General features: G+C 42.5%; 1 protein-coding gene across 1 annotated transcript in view; it reads left to right on the top strand.

Moving 5' to 3' along the window:
* LOC121168042 (WD repeat and FYVE domain-containing protein 2) overlaps window positions 1-23,495 on the top strand; it is a 159,053-nt gene that overhangs the window by 131,681 nt on the left and 3,877 nt on the right. The window contains exons 7-9 of the mRNA XM_040997808.1: window positions 8,109-8,235; window positions 17,969-18,074; window positions 22,905-23,006. Of these exons, the coding sequence (XP_040853742.1) occupies window positions 8,109-8,235; window positions 17,969-18,074; window positions 22,905-23,006 (335 nt within the window). The remainder of the gene's footprint in view (window positions 1-8,108; window positions 8,236-17,968; window positions 18,075-22,904; window positions 23,007-23,495) is intronic.

Here is a 23,495-nt window from a genome sequence, read left to right on the forward strand (position 1 = left end):
AGCAGTGCTATTTTTTTTTTTGCACTTTAAAAAAAATCAGAGTAAAATATACAAATTTTAAATTGCTCATTTCCACCATTTTGTAATGTGCAGCTTAGTGGTACTAACTACGTTTACATGAGTAGCACCCAGTACCACCATCAGTCACAGAACATGTTTCTTTCTTTTTTTTTAAGATTTGTTGATTTTTATTTGAAAGGCAAATTTACAGAGTGGAGGAGAGACAAAGATCTTCCACCCACTAATTTACTCCCCAAATGGCTGCAACTGCCAGAACTGGGCTGGTCCAAAGCCAGGAGCCAAGAGCTTCTTCCTGGTCTCCCATGGAGGTACAGGGTCCTAAAGACGTGGGCCATCCTCCACTGCTTTCCTAGTCCATGAGCAGGGAGCTGGACAGGAAGTAGAATAGCCAGAACATGAACCCACTCCCCCTATGGGATCCTGGCACTTGCAAAGGGAGGATTAGCCAATTGAGCCATCATGCCAGGCCCCTAGTATATTTGTCTCCTTGAGAACTGAAACTCTGTGTCCTTGTTTAGTGATCCCATCACCCCAGCCTCTGACGGCACTCATCCAGCTTTCTGCATCTGTGCCTGTGATGGATGCAGGCACCTCATATTAAGTGTTTTCCCTGGGTGACTGGCTGATTGCACTCAGTGTAATGTCTTCAAGATACATTTGGTTGCAGCAAACAGCAGGGCTTCTTAAACAGGTAGAATCTTCCAGCTGCTCCAACATCCTCACCTCCCCCTTGCTTTCCAGCCCCTGCCATCTGGTCTGTGTCCAATTTCTCTGGATTGCTTTCCCCAAGGCGGCCCATGGCCTTGCTGTAACATGTTGTATACCTTGTCCTACTTAACCTTCTGGCAGTGATTTTTTTTCTTGCTCAGCGGCCCTGGTTCAGCTTCAGTGACACAGCCCCTCCCAGTTTTCCTTCCATGTCTCTGACAATGCTTACCCACAATTCCAAGGCTCTCTCCTGAATCCTCTCCTCTTTATTTATTTGAAAGTCAGACTTAGAGAGAGAGCAAGCTCCAATCTGCTGATTCATTCTCCGGGTGACCACAACAGCCAAGGCTAGGCCAGGGTGAAGCCAGGAGTCAGTAACTTCAGCCAAGACTGCCCTGTCCATGGGAGGGGCCCACACACTTGGACCGTCTTCCACTGCTTTCCCAGGCACATTGGCAGGGAACTTAATCAGAAGTAAAGCAGCTAGGGTGAGAGCCAATACCTTATGGGCTGCTGGCAGCATAGGCAGAGGCTTTACCCATTATGTCTTAACACCGACCCCAGGTCCTTTTCTCTTTAAATGCTATTTTCCTGGTTGACCTTAGCTACTATACCCAAGCTCAGAAATAAAGGTCACAGTCATTGTCCCCTAACTGCTCATGACTCAGTGAGAGAGAAAAGCTCCTGCTTGGTGACCAGGCAGGGGCCCTAAGCAGGGGAGCAAGCATGGAATATTTCCAGTTTCAGAATGGATGACTGAAGTAGGAGGAAGTGGGAGCTAGTCAGGGCAGGCCTCCCCAACGAGAGGTGGTTTGAGCTGAGATCCCTGGGGATGAATAGGTATTGAGTTCATGAGCAAGGAGAGGAGAGGAGCAAGCAAGCAGGCAGAGCAAGGCAGAATGGCTTGGGGCAAGAAGGTCCGCTAGAGCATGTCTCACAGGAACTACTGGTCACTTGTTTTGTAACTTGAACCCTGTGTGCGAGGGCGGGTGGTGGGGATAAAGGGCAAGAAGGGCAGCAAGAGTCTTCTAGATCACCAAGGCACATCTAAAATATTATTTTGGCATCTGTGAGGAGTAAATAGACTCAGAGTAAAATTGAGGAGGTGACCTCAGGCCTGGTGACAGACCAGATGGTTCCCAGATCTAGATTAGGTAGTGGTGGCTTTCAGCTGACCTCTTGGGTCCTCAGAAGTTGGTCACCACATGATGCCTGATAAGAATCCACTGAGTTCCGCATCATTGCCCATGGGTCAGAAGAGGGGTGAAAGCTGCTGGAAATCATTGCATCATCAGCCAAATGTGGCTCAAAGCTCTCTTATTTTGTACGCTTGTTCTGATATAAAATGTTACCATGGCAGTGTGTCTTCTCAAACAGTTTAAATTATTTCATCTTCATCACAAAATATCTTTGAATCCCAGAAGGTTGTTGCCATGAAGGCAAATGGAGCAGGTCAGATATGTAACTTGTCATTCCTATCTGCCAATTCCTGGCCTAGCTGCAGCACCGCTTGCTCAAAGCCAGAGCAGGGGCGGCTGAGAGATTCCATGATGAGTCACACAGCTCATGGTGGCTCTTCCTGTCTGGTGGGCCATTGTTCGCCCTGGGAAGTCCCTAATTCAGCCTGATACAATTCTGGAAGGAGATTTTAGTGAGGACCAAACAAAGACCCATTAAAGAGTGCTTTTGGGGTCTCTTTGGTCCATTTCAAACTCAGAAGCAGGCCAGCCTTCAACGCGTGGAGTCATGACCGTTCAGCCCCATCACTCTTTCACAGCACAGAAAGGCATTCAAATGTGGATTTGCACGGAATCCCCCGAGAGTCATGTCCAGAGGCCAGAGCACATTTTCCAATCCATGGGGACTCAGGGAACTAGTTTTATGTTCTTATGCTCCCTCTGCTGGTTTTCCTTTGGGAACTAAATATTAGATATCAGAATTCTTTGCTATTTCTGCAGAAATCAGAATACATTTCTACCAAAAGTCATAAACTGACTTGAATAAAGGGGGAGAAAAATCCTGTTTTGATCAGTGGAAGTTAATACTATCAATACATTATTTTTCCTCGATAAGAACTTTTTTGAGCTGCAAGCACATATTTGAAAAGAAAGGGCATGCATGTAAATCTGCCAAAGCATACAGATAAGTAAAAAATTAAACAGGGATCTTTTCATTGCCTGTCAGGAGAAGGGAACAGTGTAACTAAATAAACAAACCAAGAAATGTCATAGAAGATAGATAGGCAAGGTCACTAATTCCACTGAGCAATTTAGTTTTATCTATGATGGAGACTTTCACACAGTTCCAGTTTCTATCAAAGTACAAGTCAGTAGATTGGCAGCCAGTCGGTCATGTCATCAGCCCCAGTCTCTACAATAGCTTCTGGGACAGGTAGGCGAGTACCACAAGCAAGAACCTTGCACTTGTTCGGCCAGCATCCCGGAGAATGCAATGCAAGCACCAGACCAGTGATGAGATAATTCATCAAAACGTGATGATGTGCTGGGAATCCCTAGTGGCCACACTCTGGCTGCTGTAGAAGCAAGTTACAAGAGGGCTTCTCCTTAGGCAGAGTTAAAGGGGGCATCCCAAGGAAATGGTGTAAACATAGCTTCTTAGGAGAAAGAAGAGTTCCTAGGAGGAAAAGGCCCTCCAGACCCTGTACGTATCAGCTAAGAAGCCTGGAGATGGGCCCTGTGAGTGGCCTAACCAAGGCAAATGGCCCACATGAGAGCTTGGGGAGGAAAATGTGGGTTGACTCTATGAGACTGTCAGGTACTGCAGACATTATTCTTGAGTGGTAGGAAGCCTGAGACAATCTTGGCCATTTTAGCCAAATCATTGAGACAGTGGTCAATGATAGATTGGTAGGAATAAGAGTGGATATTGGGAGTGACCATTCTCCCCTAGAGAAGGTGGCATCTAGAGTATGGGAGTGACGGCATTGGAGAGAGATGAGATGGAAGATTCAAGAGCTATTTTGGAGATGAGGGGTCAGCTGCAATTTGGCAACTAATTCACATAGGAATGACTTCCAGGTTCTGTCTGGAGCATTTAGAGAGACAGTGATGACATTTCCTGAAACTGGAATGCTGGAGGCAGCGGGCTTCGGGGAGACTATCACAGCATTTGAACTTCATATGTCTGGCAGACATCCCTGGGGTGATAGCAAGGAGACAGCCAGCAATACGCCTGTGCAGCCTAGGGAAGGGGCACATTTAGTTCTACACATTTAGCGTTACTTCAGCCCAGAGCAAAATGCAGTAACTAAAAGGTCACATATTTTATTCAGGAGGCTCCATCATCAGAGGACTGAATGAGGCGCCTCTTTAGCAGTGTGTTGTTTATATACACCTGACCCTGGAGAGGCTGATGTCACACTCTTGGTGAGTCATTGTGTCACCCCCTGGTACAGGCAGAGCCAGAAGTTTCAATCCTTACTTTGCAACACTCCATACTACAAGCTGTGCTGTAAATATCTTTGAAAAAATTAAGCATTTTGGCACATAATAATTTTTTTGAATGTTTAGACTCAGGTCCAGTTCCACTAGACAGAGCTATGCATATAATTCTACATATGAAAACATTCTTAGAGTTATTTTATAACATTTCAAAATTAAGAAGAATCTAACCATAAGTGAGATAACACAATGGGCTATTACCCCATCTGCAAGTTACATTTATGAGAGTCTATAATAGCAGAGATACATTTTGTAATTAGTAAATCTTTTGTTTTAAAAATATTTTGGTGATGTGACTTTTCTGATAAAATATACAAAATATAAAGTTTGCCATTTTACCATTTTCAAGTGTAGTTCAGTGGCATCTAAGTCCATTTGCAATATTATACAACCATCTCCACTGTCCATTTCCTGAACTTTTTCAACATCCATTAAAGATAATCTTTAAGAACAAAATTGTTTAAATTTGAAAAGTGCACTGTTGATGGTATTACAGAAGTCGAAGGCAGGAAGAAGCATAAAAGAAACCTTGAATAGGAACAAAAAGAAGCGTTAATCTAAACCAAAGTAAAATGAAATGGGAGATTTTTTTTTCCCCCTGAAAATATCCACACACTGGAGAAACACACTCTTGTAGCCCTTAGCTCTGTACTTGGCATGGGCTGGGCCATGAGGTACAGGTATCTGTACCGCTGATGGCCATTGACTGTCTTGGCCACCTGAATGTGGAGAACTGCTGTCTGCACAGAGCCCCTTGCAGAAGTACGAGGTTGTTCATGTCTGCCGTGTCCCTTCACCTCCTGCCCCTTCAGCCCTGACAGCAGTGCCTTACCTTCCCACCAGCCCCCACTCCAAGGCTCTCCTGAACATCTGTTATTTATAACGCCTCATTCCTCTCTATCGCTTGGCTCATCAGGCCAGTTGAAAGCATTTATGGAGTACCTTCTGTGTACCAGGCACTCAGACACCCGGACACAGAATCCTGAGTCTATCTGGGGAACAGATAGACCTGCAATCTACTAAGTTCAGTTCAGCAGGGTGATCGAGACAACAGAGACTTGCTCAGAGGCTCGACCTTCCCTTGACTGAGAATGCTGTGATGGCTTCCCGGACTAGCAGACCCCAACGCTGCATCCTGAAGAGGGAGTAACATCCCTGCCCTCCTGGAGCTTACATTCTCTTGGTTGGGGCAATAGATAATCAGTTTTTAAAACCACCAAAAGTAGAAAAAAATGATGAAATTAGGCAAGGGAAATATCTCTAGGGAGGTAACATTGAAACAAAGATTTGCATAAAGTTGGAAGGAAAAAAGAACTTTTGTCTTCATGCGTCACTTCTTGGCCTTTTGGCTAAGATAAAGTGCATTTGACAGACAGCCCTAAAGCCTGTGTGCACCCAGCTCTGTGCATGGCTGTGGTTATGGGGTGGTTGTTGGTGGAACAGGGAGGAGAAGGCTAGGAGCTGTAGTGGGTGACTAACCACATATGTACTGGGGCAAGTGATTTCATTCTTTTTTTTAAGATTTATTTTATTTTTATTACAAAGTCAGATATACAGAGAGGAGGAGAGACAGAGAAGAAAAGCTTCCGTCTGATGAATCACTCCCCAAGTGAGCGTGACGGCCAGTGCTGCGTCAATCCAGAGCCAGGAGCCAGGAACTTCCTCCAGGTCTCCCACACAGGTGCAGGATCCCAAAGCATTGGGTTGTCCTTGACTGCTTTCCCAGGCCACAAGCAGGGAGCTGGATGGGAAGTGGAGCTGCCGGGATTAGAACCGGCACCCAAATGGGATCGGTGTGCTCAAAGCAAGGACTTTAGCCACTAGGCCACACCGCCAGTCCCTGATTCTGTTCTTACATGGGCAGGAGTACACACAGCAGAATGTTGTGCGGGTAGGGAAAGAAGCTAACAAGCCAAGCCTAGAAGAATGGGGATTTCTTTTTCCTTTTGATCTTTAAAAAACACAAATCTTCGGAGATACTTATTTGAGAGCAACCTTCCTAAGAGCATTTACAGTATAGCTCTTCATGAGAACAAATTGATGATCTGAATAAGAAAGGTGTCAGTTTGCAACAAATAGAAAGCCATTTTATGTTCTTTTCTGAATATAATATCTTTTAGTAATGTAAAACGTAAGTATTCCTGACATTTGTAAGTATGTGTAGGCTTTGTGCTCCTCTTATGTGGAACAATATTACTACTGTTCTCATTATGCAGGAAGTTTGAGACCACCATGAAGAAAATACATCATGATATATTATGGCCAACCACTGAAGTAACCCTAATAGCCATGTGCTGCACACTGCTGTTTACAGAGCCGGCCAAGGTGGTAATTCTCACCGCAGCCTATGAAGTAGGTGGCAGCTGAGTTGATATTATCATTAGTAATCATAGTCATAGTGGTCATGGTGTCCCCATCATCGCCATTTTATAGTTGAGGAAATTGGCATTTGAAAAGATATAAATTATTTGCCTGGAATCTATACATTAAAGTCCCCCAAAAGGAAAAAAATAATTTTAAATTCCAATATTGTAGCCCAGTTTCAGCTTATGTTCAAAAATAGCAAATCTGTAATAGATATTTATAGAGATGATATGTTTATATATATATATATATAGCTTAACATCACTTGTAGGGAAATGTGAATCAAAACCACGAATGAGATACCACTGTATTCTAGTTAGCCTGGCTGTTATCAGAAAGACATAGAAAAATGCTGGTGGTGATGTAGAGAAAAGGAACCCTGTAAACACTGTTGGTGGGAGTATCAATTAGCATAGCCATCATGAAAACAGCCTGAAAGTGCTCCTACAAATTGGGGGGGGGGGGGGGGGGGGGAAGAAGAAGAAGAAGAACTGCCATATGAGCCAGCCATGTCAGTACTAGGTATCCAAAGGAAGTTAAATAGGTATGTTGGGAGAGATACCTGAACCACAGTGTTTATTACTGCACCGTTCTTAACAGCCAGGATATAGAATCAATCTATGCATCTTTAAAAGCCAGGTGAATCTGTGAAGAAAGTGTGTGTGTGTCTGCATGCTTGTACATGTGTTAGCAATGGAATTCTGTTTGGCCATCAAAACAGATGAGCACCTGTTATTTGTGACACCGCGTATGACCTAGAAGACTTAATGTTAGGTGAAATAAGCAAGACAGAGAAAGCTAAATACAGCATGATTTCACTTGTGCAATCTTAAAAAAGTAATCTCCTGAAGTAGTAAATAGAACAGTGGTTACCAGAGACTGGGGAGTGGAGGGAAGTGGAAATGACTTGTCAGTGAATAGCAGTTACAGCTAGAAAGGGAAAGCAGTTTATAGTATTCCATTGCACAGTAGAGTGACTGCGGTTAGCAATATGTTGTTGGATCTCAAAATAAAGAGTTTGGAGATGTTCCCACCATGAAGAAAGTTAAATGTTTGAAGAGATGGATATGCTAATTACCTTTTGATCATTACACAATGTATTGAAACATTGCATAGTACTGCATGAGTATATGCAATTATTGTGTACTAAGTTAAGAAAAAGTCTAATTGAACATTTTTAAATTTTGAATCTCATTTACTTCTGATGTGTTACTATCAGGATGGGAGATAGATAGGAAAGAAAATTTGGCTATTATTTCCATAGACAATTCAATATGTTTTATTCTTCTTAAATTTATTGTTTGAAGGTTAGTTAATTGTTTCCCTCCATTTGTTATAATAGTTGAGTTTATGTTACATTGAGTTGGGGGCGGCATTCTTAAGGGGGGGATTTTTATTTTTTTTATTATTTTTCTCGTGGGATATTTGTTCTTTCTACAAAAATGTCTTTGTGCCTGGGCCTGAGCTGGATCTCAGCTCCTTTGCATTCTCAGGTCCTGGGAGGAGAAGCAGTGTGACTTTGTGACTGATGTTCAGTTGTATCTGTCTTGCCAGGTGGGGTGACCGCGCTGTGTTGGGATCCAGTCCAGCGGGTGTTGTTCTCGGGCAGTTCGGATCACTCAGTCATCATGTGGGACATCGGAGGGAGAAAAGGAACAGCCATCGAGCTCCAGGGACACACGTAAGTCTGCCTCTGTTGGAAAAAAAAAAAAAAAAGCAAGAAGAGACTTGAAGCAAGGAGTGTGGCCCAGGCACTGGGTGGGGTCTCAGCATGGGGTGGGGTGTGACAGGCACACACACATAGCCACTTGGATTTATGTCTGTGCACAAGTCTTCTTTTTTCTACCCACGCTTTTTCTCACAGAGATTTGAGAGTATGCATACAAAAGCCATAAGATGAAGTAGTGGGGGCAAATAAAGAAAAGGAAAAAATTAGAGCCCAGAAGAAGAGAAAAGTAAAAAATTGAGAGCAAGTGAAGGAACAGCTTATGAATCCGAGTCATGGACGCCGGCAGAGCCTGTGTAACGGAGTGCAAGTGTGGCTTGCAGCTTCCTGACAGCTTGAAGGGGAGGAGAGAGATAATATCCTCACGGTACATGTTGTTCTGCACCAGATAGGCAGCGGGGGCTTATCAGGCTGCTTTTCCTTGAGGAATAATGGGCTTTGGGAGCCGAGAGCAAGAGCGGGGAAATTCCTCGTGTGCCCTCATAGCAGTTCTCAAACTTGGCTTTCCACAAAGAATCACCGAGGAGTTTGTTTAAAACTGAATTCCTGGGCCCTGTCTGCTAAGATGCTGGTTGCCCGTCTGGAGCCATGGGAATCTGTGCTGGGACAAAGCCACCCGGGCAACTGCCTGCAGGTGACTCTCAGACCACCCCAAGCTGCCCTTGCGAGCGCTGCCGCCATCCCTGGGGACAGAGCCTAATCATTCTGCAGAAAAGAATATGGGATCTGCTTTACAACGCTGAGCTAATCTGATGGGCTTTTCCTGGTGAAGATTTCAAAATGATATTAACAGTGACCTTAGCAACCATTAACAAAAGGTTGCATATGCTCCTGGGAGCAAACAGATTTTTCATCAGTCTTAGCTTTTGCTGCCTGGAACACTGACTTTCAAATATTCTCCTAAGTAGTGCCATCTATAGTTCAGATTCCTGGGTATCAACTCATGACATTTGGAAGGCCCAGAACAGATAACAAGTTTAGCTTGAGTTTACTGTTAGAGAGGAAGCTGTGGAGCCCTGCCTCTCTTATCAAGGAACAGCCCCATTGTCTGGGGGCTCACCTGGCTGCTGGGGCCGTTCAGACCCCCTCAGCTCCCCTGAAGAACTCCCCTCATGTTCATCGCCATGACCACAGGGGTACATGCCCAGGTCATGTCGGAGGAGTTTATGCCATCCACCTAAGTAGAGATAGAGTCTTAACCACAGTTCTATTTAATAGCTCTTAGTTGTGACTCAACGCTGCTGGGTAATTCCTGCCAGCTCAGGCTGTCCAACAGAAGTAAGATGAAGGTCAGGAACCTCTGTTGAATGCACTTAGTTTATCACCTGACAAGTCTTACTTTTATGCAATGATCTGATAAAGACTCCAACCAATCACACACCAGTTTCATCCACAGGAGCGTGAAAAACAGTTACATTCAATGCCAGGGTCACTATGCACTCAGAACCCTTGATCTGTTTCTTAAACGTACTTCTGAGAAACTTACATCTACTGTTGGTTAAGCAAGGAGACATGGTAAAGTTTAGATCTAGCCTCTGTTCAAGAAAAATAAAACCAGAACAAATAGATCTTCCGCTTACTAAGAAGTACAAATGTGTCCTTTTGGAACATGGAGGAGGCCTCACTTTACTTCCCTGCTGACAGGTTCATGGCCGTAAAACGTAGACAGGGAGGCAGGCAGGCGGGTGGCACAGGCTTTGGCCTGGGGCTTTATCTTGTTTGAGCCTCATATTAGACAGGAGGCTTTCTGAGGGGCTGCCCTAGGTTCCAGAGCTGGGGGGAGTGTGCCTGCTCAGCCAGGATCCAGAGTTGCTCTATCTGAATGTGTCTGAATCCCACTGTGGGTAAGATGAGCCACTGGAGCTGCTGGAAGTGGTAGGGTAGCCGTGTCAAAGCGGTTCAAGGGAGAGGGGTTTAGGGCACCAGGCAGGAAAGGAGAGCTGCTACAGTTGCCTTCACAGCAACAGCCCCTTGCCTGGAGAATTGACCAGGCAGTGATTCTTGTATCTGCATAATGCCTAGTAGCTTTTAAAACATACAGTATAATCTTTAGCACCTGTGTAGAAGAGAGGGTTGTGATACCATCTGCAGGTGACAGCATTGAAGGCTGCTGTGGAAACCTCTATCTGCAAATGCAGTTGAGGCCAGCAGAGAGCTGCCTTCCATGGATGCAGGTGGCGTGAGGCCAGTCACACCCGGGACTCCGGGCACTTAGGCTTGGGTGTTTGCTCCTTACCCACATCCCAGCTCTTGGTTTGTCTCTTACTGCTTTTACTTTTCCCATGTAAGGCCTTTGTTCTAAGTGTCCTCAAAGCCCTTTGATTTAAAAAAAAAAAAAAAAATGAGCTATTTGTAGATCAATACACAGTCAGAGAATTTGTGACTTGTAATCCTCCTTGTAATTGAGGAAATTCATGTAGAATTAGAATTCTTGCCTGCAATTTCTGGGTTCTGGAAAGGAAATCAGCCAAGCTTAGTGTGATAGCTTTTTCTCCTTAGAATTAGAGATCTGGAAGCATTTCCCACAGGAGTGCTAGGGAACTGTTAAAACAGAAGGGAAGCAGTTCTTTTTTATTTCTAATTAGTTAACTAGCCACATGGTTAACCAAAGTGTTAGATATTAGAGTTGTGTTTGGGGTAAAATCTTGTCAAAAGAGAGGGGAAGTCCATGATGTGGTTGTTAGTGTACAGGTCTCAAAGTCAGATCCAGCTCCCTGTCAGTCAGCCCTTCTGCTAATAGTCATGCAGTCTTAGACCAAAGCGCTGTATCTGTCTGATCCTTAGTTTCCTCGTCTTTAAGATAAGGGGAAAAAAAAAAAACAGAAATGATGGTGGTAAGTGTGTGGCAGAGCTATTAAGTTGCCACATGGGATACCGCAGTCAGTACCGTAGCGCTTGCTCCAAGTCCTGGTTCTTTGACTTCCATTCCTACTTCCTCTTGTTGTACACCCTGGGAGGCAGCAGGTGCTAGCAGGTGGATAGCTCGGGTCCCTGCCATCCACGTAAGAGATTCAGGTGGAATTCCTACCTGGCTTTGCCTGTCCCAGCCCTGGCTGTTGTGAAATTTTAGGGAATAAATAGTGATGGGAAGATATCTGCATTTCTACCTTCCAAAAAGAAGTGAAAATAAGAAATATTTTTTTAAAAGAAAGGTGTATTTATATATATATATCCGTATTTACTATATATGAATATATATATGAAAAAGGCCTAATAAGTGGCAGTTAAAGTTATTTTTGTTAATAAAAACTGTAGGTCAAAATCACACTTTTCGACATAACTACTATTTCTGTTTGTAGCATTTCCTATGGAATACTGCTGCGTATGGCTTATGCCTCTATTCGTGAGTCATTCCGCATAGGTTTACTGAACTCCAGCTACAACCCAAACTTTGTATTGGACCCTTTGGAAGCACAAAAGAAGTAAGAAAGTAGCTCCTGTCCAAATGGAGTCGCACTGGATACAGATGCAAGGAAGGGTGAAAGTGGAACAGTATGCCAAGCTCACAAGACAATGCCCCCCCCCCCAAGGAAGCTGCTGCTGGTCTGGTTCTTAGGAGGAAAGATCCTCATTATCCTTGAGGTTAGGAGGTTACCCAAAACAGAGAACAGCATGCGCTAAAATATACCGGCTTCAAGAAATGCAAACACACAAGGAGCAGGACTCAGTCTGTACTTCTGCCTGCGCCATTGAATAGCAGAATATCCCTGGTGCTTTATCAAGGGTCCCTGGGTTCAGTTTCCGACTGCCTGTCACCCAAGGAGCTCGGGTGTCGACTTTTTATTAGAGAATGAAAAAGTCTATACATGCCGGTCTCCTGCTCCTGGAGGATGGAAGAGGGCCCTGACCGACCTCTGAGCAGATGTCAGCCTGCCTGAGAATCTGTTTCTGCGTCAGACACAGGCACTTCATTATGAATGTGTGACTCAGGCAGTGATACAAAACCCCATTCTTAAGAAAATGTGACGTTAGGTTTGATGCTGTGCTGTCACCATCTCATCATCCCTAATGCATTTTAAACAAAGAGCCCTTTATTTTCATTCTACACAGCTTCCCTCAAATGATGTATCTGGGCCTGATCAGACATATGTTTTGCCTCCAGGACTGGTGAGAAAGCAGATGAGGTCATCCCAGTAAGTGTAGTATTTATAGATAGCAGATCCTAGTGGTTATGAAAGTGCGGGTTTATGCACTCCTTAGGGCTTTTGCAGTGTATCACAGAGTATCCCTTCATGAAATAGCAGCCAGTTTTGAAATATTTTCTCATATCAAGCATTTTCCAGTGATGTCAGATAAAATATGAATATAAGAAGGTATCTTTTTATTTTTTTATATCCCTTAATCTATGAACCTGGAGTTGTTCTCTCACCAAATTTTTAACTACAGAATAATTACAGTTTTGCATCTTTAAATCAAGAATTCCCTGAACAGCATTATTATAAATCTTGGGACTCAGCATTCATCATTGTTCCACTCTTCTGTGTTAGAATAATTACTGGAATACTGGAGTGCCATAAATTATCTGTTTGTTGCTGAGCGTGGCTGCCACCTCTGGGTGGCAAGGCAGTTCCTTCTGCAGCTTATTTTGCATTTTCAAGATCATTGGCATGAATCAAGGCACCTTAACAAGTAAAATGTAGTTCAAATCACGGAGGTATGAGGCTGTTCAACTAGATAAATGTTTTCTTTCTTTCCTTTGAATATCAGAACAGTGTCACCATATACTGTTGAAGGTGACAACCAGGAGAGGTGATGAGGGAAAGTGGGCTTTTTAAAAAATGAGTTCATGTCAGAGACTTTTTTCAATAGTCATTAATTAATAAGACAACCAGTAAGATGTTACAGCCAACCCAAAAGAAAATCCAGAGGAAAAATGAACCGAGCCATTGGGGATTCCTGGAGTGAATTTGCTAACAGATACAGTACTGACGTCTTCAGGCTGGAAGAAGTGACAAGGTGCTTCACCGCACAAGATTGTTGGCAGTAATGCTGATTTTCTGTAACTGCTAGAGTTGCAAAATGGCTCCAGTAAAGATAGTAGAAGTTGCAGATCAGTGCAGAATCAGATAACTCAGAAAAGGGGCTTTGACAGCACCAAATACTCCGTTGGGAAGATCCTGGGCTTTTCCCTTCCAGCCCACTGTCTGCCTTATGTTTTTCTTCAGCCCCAGTAAATAATAATAATGATAATAACCTCAAAGACCATTCTTAATTACATACACGAAAGATTAGTCTTGCAAGGTTTGGCCTAGTTATAATTAGTGCAGTAGAAGTATTAATTAACCAGCTAGGCTTTCTTCAGTTTGTAGATCTAGAGCTATATGGTATTCAACAACTGTTAAAACCACAGAAGTAACTTCTGTCTAGTTAACTGAATATGATGACTTAATTGGACTTTTCAAATCCTCTGTTATTGGCTAGCTCATGTGTAGGGAACCACTTCCAAGGAAGACTCCACCATGTTTCACCTACAATGCTTATCAGCTTGATTGAATTTCTTGAGGTTTCTAGTATTTGCTGGGTTCCTGGCCTGGTACCATTGCCACTCAGCTCTCCATATACCTCCAACCCCCAAAGACCAGTGTCATACAGATGAGGCTACTAGACCAGTTTCCAGAATGGGCAGTATAAATCTGGGCCGCATAAATTTTTAAAGTGGCTAGTCATGTATGATTCAGTGAACATCATTCTGTAGTTTGTTTTTTAATTTATGCTGTCAATGGCTGCTTTTTTTTTTAAAAAGTATTTATTTTTGTTTGGAAGAAAGATTTACAGAGAGACAAGAAGACAGAAAAATAAATTTTCCATCTTCTGGTTCGCTCCACCAATGACCACAACAGCAGGAACTGAGCCAGTTTGAAGCCAGGGCCAGGAGCTTCTTGTAGAACTCCCATGCGGGTGCAGGGTCCCAAGGACCATCATCCATTGCTTTCCCAGGTACATTAGAAAGCTGGATAAGAAGTAGAGTAGCCAGGACTTGAACCAGTGCAGGCAGAGGCCTAACCTACCATGCCATGTTGCCAGCCTCAGTGAGCATCATTCTTTAATATGGCACTCCAGGAAAAGTCTTGGGTATATAATTGATTTTTGTCCAATTATATCTTGTAAATTGCATCTCATTGAACCTGTGCAGATAGCGAGGTTACTGTTAAAATTAAGTGGGCTTAGTGGCACCTTGAAATTCTGGGCAGTCAGTGAGACTTGGAGGTCAGTGTCAAATGTTTTGGGTTAGCTTATAAAAGCAGAATTTACTAAACATATGTCAGAGATACCTCTAAAAGAGAAAAGGCAACCTCATATATCCAGAAAATATAGTATTAATGAAATAACAATATTCCAGAGAAATAACAATAAACTTTCCTTCTTGTTATTCATCCTTATGAATGCACTTTAATTCTTGTTCTGTTAGTTCTTTGTGTGGTAGTCCATATTCAAGAAGCCATCTGCATTTGCATTGGAAAAAGTCTAGAAATCCAAGGAAATTCTTGATCCACTGGCACTGTAAGCAGTGTCAGCTTAGTGGCCTATGCCCAAGAGTTTATTCTGAAATCCCAGTATTTTAATATACCTACAACATGCAGTTACTGTTCATTAAACACTGGAGTTGTGCTTGGTTGAAGTTGCAGTCTCTGGCCTATACTTAGAGCAGAGTCTTCAGGCAATCCGAGTATTGCAAAAGTTATCTGTACATTGCAGAGACTGAATGACATAGTGGTTAACTTGTCACTATCACCAATAGTATCAAGAGTGGTTGAGAGTAAAATTCTCCATGAGGATACCCTACATAACTCTTTAAGAGTTTTGATCAATATTTGATCAATGTTTCCCCTGAAAGAAAAAATACGTTACCGACAACATGGGTATTGGCAAATCCACAGACATCCCATAAAGCACCTAATTTTCCAAGTGTTTGCTTTAGCCTAGGGAAGGAAAAGCATCTTCAAGTGACAGCTCTGGCCATGCAACTCTTAAAGTGATAACACACCAATGCAATTATTTATAGCATCTCTCTCTCTCTCTCTCTCTCCCTCTCTCTCTCTCTTTTTTTTGAACAGAGTAAGGGTACAGATCTCTATGTTTGTATGAGGACTATTTGGAAAGTCGCAAAGAGAATTTTAGAAGTAAAACATGGCCTAAAATTTCCATTTTGTGTTTTCGGAGTAGAGGGTCCAGTCTGGAAAGGAACAGCTAAGAGTTGTCAGAGGAGCTGTGGGCACTCAGAGAAGCTAGGAGCACAGGTGAAGTTTATAACCAAAGTCGTGATAAGACGTTTAGAAATAGTAGAAAAGTACACCATTGTAAAGAATTTAGCTCTTTTTCTAAGTGAGGACCCTTTGTTCTTTATATACACATATATATAATAAAGAACATTAATCAAGTCAATATAAAGCACTGACAGTAATCCTGGTGAGGTGTAAGCTCCCTGCTTGCTAGGCAGATTCCAAGGAGGATAAAAAAATCCCTTTCCATTGTAGTTAGAAGCATTAATCAGTAAACCAAGGAAGCAAGTCATCAAAGCTGAGAAAGTTTGGCCAAACTGCAATGCTTTTTATAGACTTTAAGACTTTAGTATTCTAAACAAAACAAATAAAATTTCGTTTCCAAGTCCTGTCCTTCAGATTTCCCTTTCTGATTCCAGAGCAAGGTGACACTTTGGGAATGCCTTTACATCCTTGCCCTGGGAGGTGTGCAGTAGAGCCTTCCAGAGGCTGCTTGCTGAGTGGTATCATGTCATGATATGTGCAGAAACAGAGGGCAGCCTGCCCTCGCCTATTTAGCTGAGCATTAGAAAGACCTGCAGAAATATTAATGCCACTTTTCCCATGAATCTTTTGTTTTTGAAAGCAATTTTTTCATAAAACATGTGATAATAAAATAGAATTGATTCATCATTGCTGTTTTCAAATGCATTGAATTTTTTATTTCTCAATTTGAATTTCAATTGCAATATATATTGTTCATATCTCTCATTTAAACCAAAGCTCATATTTCTAGAATGTAAAAGGATATACTAAGACCAACAAGTTTGAGAACCACAGCTCTAAGACAAAATTATTTTCCTTGTTTCAAAAACAAAACAAATACACTGTGGTACTTCTTTCCCATTATTGCTACATAATTCCAACCACACATTTAAATTATGGGAATCAATCCAAATATTGGAAGGAAGGATTGAATGGACAGTAGAGAACCATGTTATCCCATACACAGATGTCGGCAGATTAGAGAACTCATGAAAACACAATAGAAAATTCCACTACATTCACTGCTTCTATGTATTCTTAAAATGGAAAGAAGTAAATTCAATCACTGGTAAGACCAAAAGGAATAACCTCCCTAAAGGGTATAAAAATAAGAGGCAAGCATGCAAAGTTAGTATTGTATGTTTTAATCAAAGTTTCAGTGCTCTGTATAACTTAGAAATTATCTAGGTTTGCTATAATTGTTTTTAAGCTCTGTTAACATTAGTCTGTTGTAAGCTACCTGAAGATCTTGGAAATTATCTTTAAGATGATATGCTAGAAAACATAATTGCTATTTATATAAAAAGTTTGTTGGAATAATTATTTAATTAAAATGAACAGAAATTTGTACATTCAATCATCTTAAACATGTGAGAATAATATAAACTTATTTGGCCAGCTATTCTATGTAAATTTAGTAAAGGTAAGACCAGGTGAAAGAAACATATGCTTGTATTAAACTTAACATTGAAAAAAAAATCAGAGAGACATAGCTATTTTTTAAAATTTATTATGAGACTCTCCTTTGCCAAATGAGACTTAATTGTATGAACTTGTGTTTGTTAAATGTTACTGAATTGGTTCACATTTCCATGGCAGGAGCGAGGGATTGCTATTTTAAGTTTGGCACATCTAAAATGTTAGAGGTTAAATCTCCCTGTTTTCTGTGAATTTTAAGAGTATGCTACCTCTGTGGGCACCTGTTTTTCTATAAGCCAATCAGAATGAGTTCTTTCAATGTAGAAAGTGCTGTGTCCTAATTTATCAACACCTGTGATAATAAGATAGCATTTAAGACACAACAGGAGGTTAAGACAAGTCCAAATTTTATACATAAAAACACAATAGAGTATAATAGCTTTTTAGTCTTACAGCTTCTGCTACAAGTCAAGAATAAACAAAAAACACAGAAATCACTAACAGGTTATTGTCACTTGCAGTAGACACAGAATTTTTCATTGATGTAAGCTAAAAATAGCTCAAATACACAAACATACAGAGAGAAACAGCCAAGGAACTGCTGCCCTCCCTCACTCATCAGAAAACAGATCTCTATAATCGCCAGTGGTGATCACCTGTTATCAGATGATAAAACTGAATTCTCCACCATCTTCGCCACTGAAAGGGAATAACCTATTAACCATGCACAAACTGGAAAGAAATGACACAAAATCAGGACAAGCAGTAAGAACTACAGAAATGGATCAGTGAAATCCAAATCAGTGACTGGTTTGGATTCCCTCTGGGAGACAAGGCCAGCCGCAGCCGTACCAGTGAGCTTCTCCACGTTCAGACTTCTTTTCAGTCTCAGATTCTCCTTGCCATGAGTGTTCTGAAGATCCCGTCGGTTTCTAAGACCGACCAGTGGATGCTCAGGAGTGGTGTGCATGTTGGTGAACTCTCCTGGGATTCCCTCATCGGGCTCCCCTTGGTTTCTTTCACAGTGACAAAGTCCAGGCGCTCTCCTATGCACAGCACACCCGGCAGCTCATCTCATGTGGCGGTGATGGTGGCATTGTCGTCTGGAACATGGATGTGGAGAGGCAGGAGGTAGGTGGCACAGAGGGCAAGGTTGGGCCCTGCAGTTTGGGTTTCACCTCCCCTCCTGCTTCTCTGTGATGAAACCGTGAAATCAGAGAGGTTATTTCCGAGAATTAAAACGTGTGCTATAAAAGGAATTTCAGTTCCTTTTTACTCCCTCGCACGTTGACGTGTAACATTACTGGGACAGAGACTTCATGAGGACTTTGAAACTAGACTGTGTAGACTCAGTGATGTAGACACCATTCTTAGCAAAAGTCTAGGTGAGGAAAGGGAGCCATCTATTTCCTTTGATTTAAAGGCCCTGTGAAAACAGAAGGCATGTGTGCTTTGTGCTATTGAGAGAATTAGTGACTCAGGTGAACTAAGAACTTTTAGTATGGGTCTATTAGAAATATTAGAAATATCAGAAAGAATTATGTTTGTGCTTAATAGAGTTATGTTCTGAGCAGTTTCCCAGATGTGAGTATATACTGTAACTTTTAGCACATTTAAATGTTATCATAACACTAATTTTTATGGCTTTCGTTCTTCATCTCTGAGCATCTTCACGACTCTGTTTACCGATAGCCCCTTTCACAAGTCTTTGAAGGAAACCATTTTCCCATTATCCAGAGTTATTCTGGGTAACCTTCCCCATTGATTGTGTCCATTTGTCTCAATTTTTTTTCCCTAACAGGATGTGAATTAGAAAAGCAACACTTTAAAAGGACAAAAGCAATTTCCCAAATTTCTTTCCATATCCTCACCCCGGTCAAGAAAGTAGTTGCTACTACCCACAATATCTCACCTTTCAAAAGTCAGTAATTTAAATGCTTAGGAAGATTAAAGCTTTATTTGCTCTAAACCATAAATCCACAGGAGTTCTATTAGTAACTAATTAGAATGCTCATGACTGTTGGGAAATAGGGAATGGTAGAATATTGTTTTTGCAAAGTGCACGTGGCACCCTCAGTGCAAAGGCACTGCATTGTGACAGTGAGTATTGGTGATGCTAACAGGCTCCTACAGGACCTTTGTGTCCTGGCTGGACTTCCACCTGCTTTTGTTAAGGATCAGCACACCTAGTCAGTCCAGTTTCTTTCTGGGACTGAGGAAGCCAGAGAAGGGAAGGATGGCCAGGTGCTTTGTCTCGGTGCAAGTGGCCTCTGTCTTTTATAGAAGTCCAAAAGAGGAAATGATGTGGCTTCCTCAGGTAAAATGAAGTGGTTGTGGTAGGCATTGTGTGCAGCAGATTAGGTAATTGCTTAGGGGGCCTGATTCTCATTTTAGGTGCCTGGGAATTGATTTCTCCCCTCCACTTCAAATACAGCTTCCTACTGATGCACTCTCTGGGAGGCAGCACAGGGGACAGCTGAGTACTTGGATCTCTTCCTCCCATGAGGGAGACCCACATAGAGTTTCTGGCTTCAGCCTGCCCAGTATTGGCTGTGTGGGCATTTGAGGAGTGGACCAGCATATGGACGATCTATCTGTCTGTCCACCTACCATCTATGTCACTCTTCCTTTCAAATAAACAAATAAACTTAAGAAAAAGAACAAAATGGTTGATAGACATTACTTTGACACACATAAATCATGTGTCTTGAAATGCAGTAATTCAGAACTGTTGAACTATCAAAACCTCTTGAGCAGGACCCTCAGAGCATGCCCCACATCGGGGACCCTGGGGTGGTGTCAGGTGGCTGTCCTCCATCCCAGGGTGCAGAGGTGTTTGGGAGGCTGGGTGTGGCTTCTCTCCTTATCTCCCTTCTTCTCCCAGATACAGAAAGGAAAAAAAAAGAGAATGTGGAAATGGTGATCTCACCCACCTTCCTGTAGCCCTTGACCCTTATCACCCTAATCAACTATGTAAAAATCATCAAATAAAAAATTTTTTAAAGTGCATGTAAAGTAGTAGTGCCCCTTTGTCCTGTAACGGAGGCCTGAAACTCTGAACAGTATCTCTGTATATGCTGAACCTGCAGCATTGCTGCATGTACCAGAGTTAATGGCTTATGCCCTGGTGCCTTCCTGGCTTTGTTTCTCTGCTTTGGGAGCACTCTTAAGTAAAATGAGAGTTATTCAAACAGTGTGTTGTAATATCACAATAGTAGAGCCCGTGGTGGAGATGGCTTTTAAATGACTGATGGGTCGTGTACACACAGGATACATACACTGGAGAAAAAAAGGATTAAAGCCATGGGTAGGACAGTGAGAGACTTCCGTCACACTACTCAAAACAGTGAGCAAAGCCAAGGCATATGTTTCGTGCAGTGGTTAAGATATTGCCTAGGACAACTGCATCCCGTATGAGAGCGCTGGGTTTAAGCCACATTTTGGGCAACTGACTCCAGCTTCCTGCAGATGCATATTCTGAGAGGCAGCAGGCGATGGTCCCTGCCACCCACGTGGAAGACCTGGATGGAGTCCCCAGATCCTGACTCGAGCATACTGCAGCCCTGGTTCTTGTTGTCATTTGGGAGATGACCCAGCAGATGGGAAATTTCTCTCACTCTCGCTGTCTCTCTCTCTTTGTCTCTCAGCATTTCAAATAAATAAATAAATCTTTAAAAGAATAGCAAGCAATTTAAAACTTCGGAATTGTTTAGATCTGGAATTTCCCACTTACTATTTTATGACTGCAGATGACTGCAACCATGAAAAGGGAAGCTGTAGAAAAGAGGGAACCACTCTCCATGTTCTTTGTAGGAAAGCCACGAAACACTCACAAGCAGATGGAAAGCACGGCCATTGCTCAGAGACCTCCCTGACCTGTCCTTAATGCATGTGTGTGAGACTTTTTTAAATTAAAAAGAACGGAATCATACTCCACACATCCCCTTTCCTGCAGCCTTCCTCATAGAAACCCTCCATGAGGCCCTTGAGTTGTGTCCTAAACAGGCAGGCTTCCTTGTGAAAGCTGTCCTGGGGTGGGGAGGAGGTATTTCTACAGTGAGCATAAGGGATGGACCATCAGTCTGCTTTTGTTTCCAGACGCTCTCAGGGAACATTGCTTGGGCCCTCCTTGCTGTGTGTATCTTGGGGTGCTTGTGCACAGGGCCCCCAGAGTATGTAGCTCTGCATTTTCCCTTTCCCCAGAGAAGGGCAAATAATCTGCCTCAAACTCACTGATTCCACACAATGCCCAGAGGACCTTCTTGTAAGAGGGGACTTCTAAAAGGCCGTGAGAAAATGAAATAAAAAGATTAGAGCTTGTTTTAGTGTGGAAAAATAAATAGAAACCCATGCAGTGTTTTTCTAACCGTTTTCCATAAAGTCTGAAAACATTTGCAACGTGTGCCCTCATACCTGTGTCAGAGTCTCAGAGCTGTCACTCCAAGATGGGGGTGGGTGGGGACCTTTTGACTTTGCTAAGTAATAACCAGACAGCTCCCCACATGTGGCCGTCCAGAGGAGGACAGAGCTTCCTCACACCCCATCGTCACTGATAGCTGAGCTTTACCCTTTTCTGGCTTTGGCTTTTTGGGGCTGGGTAAAGTAGCAGGTGAATTTCATGTGCATAAACTGCTGCTTGAGAAATTGCTCCATAAACAAGTGTTAACATGCCCCATCAGTTCTCTAAGGAGTAAGGAGTATATAAATATGTTTTTCACGATGTGAAGTGTGTTGCTAATTCAGTTTCTTTAGGTTGTTAGAAGTTCCTGATTAACCCAAATGCAATTACAAACTATAGGCATCACTTGATTTATTTGTCTGACAAATTTTTGTTTCTTCTTTTTTTAATCTTCCTGATTTTCCTTCATTATGAATCTTCTGAGGAAACCACAGCATAGATAAACCTTTTAAGGATAAAATGTTTTTCACTTAAAAATTTGCATTATTTTATTAATTCTGATTTTAAACTAGATGAAAATTACAAAGTGAATAAACTTCCTTCTTTGACATGGTTTTAATAAATAGACCAACAATAGAGCTGTAAAATGTTACCTTTTTTGCTCTTTTCTTTTTCTTTTCTTTCTGTAAATAAAATTTGTACTTTGAGTTTGTTTCTGCTTAAAGGTTGAAGAACCTAGATGCTCAAATCTGTCCCATAGCACAGACAGGGTAACATCAAGAGAAAAGGCCTCCTGGTGCCTCCACTCTGTTGCTGTGCACTGGATGGCCTCTGGAGTGGCCGGCTGCCAGTTGCCACACTTCTTAAGCTGATGTAAGCTCAGGCCTCTTTTATAGGAAGTGTCCCACAAGTCCTAAATTCCCTGGAATTCACCTCTGGGAGACCCTGAAGGGCTGCATGTGTGTAGGCTCCTTGGATTCTGTGCTGGTGAAAAGAGATGCTGTCCTCTGCCAAGTGATGAATTCCGGGTTTAAACACAGGCCTCTGGAAGCTAGTGCATATCAGCCAGGAAGAGTTCAAGAACCCCTTTCAGCTAACTTTTCTTTGAAATCCACCAGGCATCATTTGGAGGGCTAGTCATGGATTCTGAAATAATGAACAAAGCCAGAACACCATGCCCCATGCATGAGGCAAAGAAGAGTCTCAAACCCCACAAGGCGTGGCCATGAGGGAACAGTGGACAGGCGGTGTCCCTGAGCAGCCACTGTGCTCAGGCTGTGTCATTGTAGTGTCAGTGGCTGTATATGTGTGTTCATGCCTGGTCTTTCCCAGTAAGTGATAGGCTCCACTGATGATGGAGGTTGTTTTTACTCACCAACACATCCCCTCCACAGGGCCTGACAGTAGGTAAGTGGTCTGGAAAAAAATCTTTGAGTAATTGACCAAAATGCTACCCCTCTGCTCCTTGCAAACTCATCCTGAGTCAAGGAGTCTCCTGAGTGTGAGAGGTTCTCTGGTCCTCACTGCTTCTCACCATGACTTGATGTGTTTTATTTCACAAGACTCCTGAATGGCTGGACAGTGACTCCTGCCAAAAGTGTGACCAGCCTTTCTTCTGGAACTTCAAGCAAATGTGGGACAGTAAGAAAATTGGCCTGAGACAGGTTGGTGAAATGGATGTTTCTTCATCCAGATGTAGCTGTGTGGAAACAACCTATGATTGTGGAAGAAATAACACCCCTGGGTGGGACTGGTGGTGGGGATAAATTACTGTCCTGAAATCATCCTGTGACTGCACAGTAATTTACTCCCTGGGTCCGCTTGCTGTAGCTGAGTCGAGCTAAATTCTGTGTCTGTAGTGATTTATTCGCAGTGAGTAGTTACAGATACACTTTTAGAATTCTAGTGCCTTCTATTAAAATACACCTTAAAATTAGAGGTGTCATGCCTAACTCATACTGGTACCAAACTGTGAAATTATGTAAGTGGTGTTAATTTCTTAATTATTTTACTCTCCCTCCTGATGTAGTTTCGGGGATTTAGATAGAATGCAGTCTTTTCAGTTTGATTCCATGGTTCAGTTTGTTTTTCCCCAAGGAAATCAAATGCTAGGTCACCTAGGATGAGCGGGACTCAAGTAGACACATTGGATT

Source organism: Ochotona curzoniae, unplaced genomic scaffold (assembly GCF_017591425.1).
Source record: "Ochotona curzoniae isolate NIBS_2020 unplaced genomic scaffold, NIBS_Ocur_1.0 patch47, whole genome shotgun sequence".
Lineage (NCBI taxonomy): Eukaryota > Metazoa > Chordata > Mammalia > Lagomorpha > Ochotonidae > Ochotona > Ochotona curzoniae.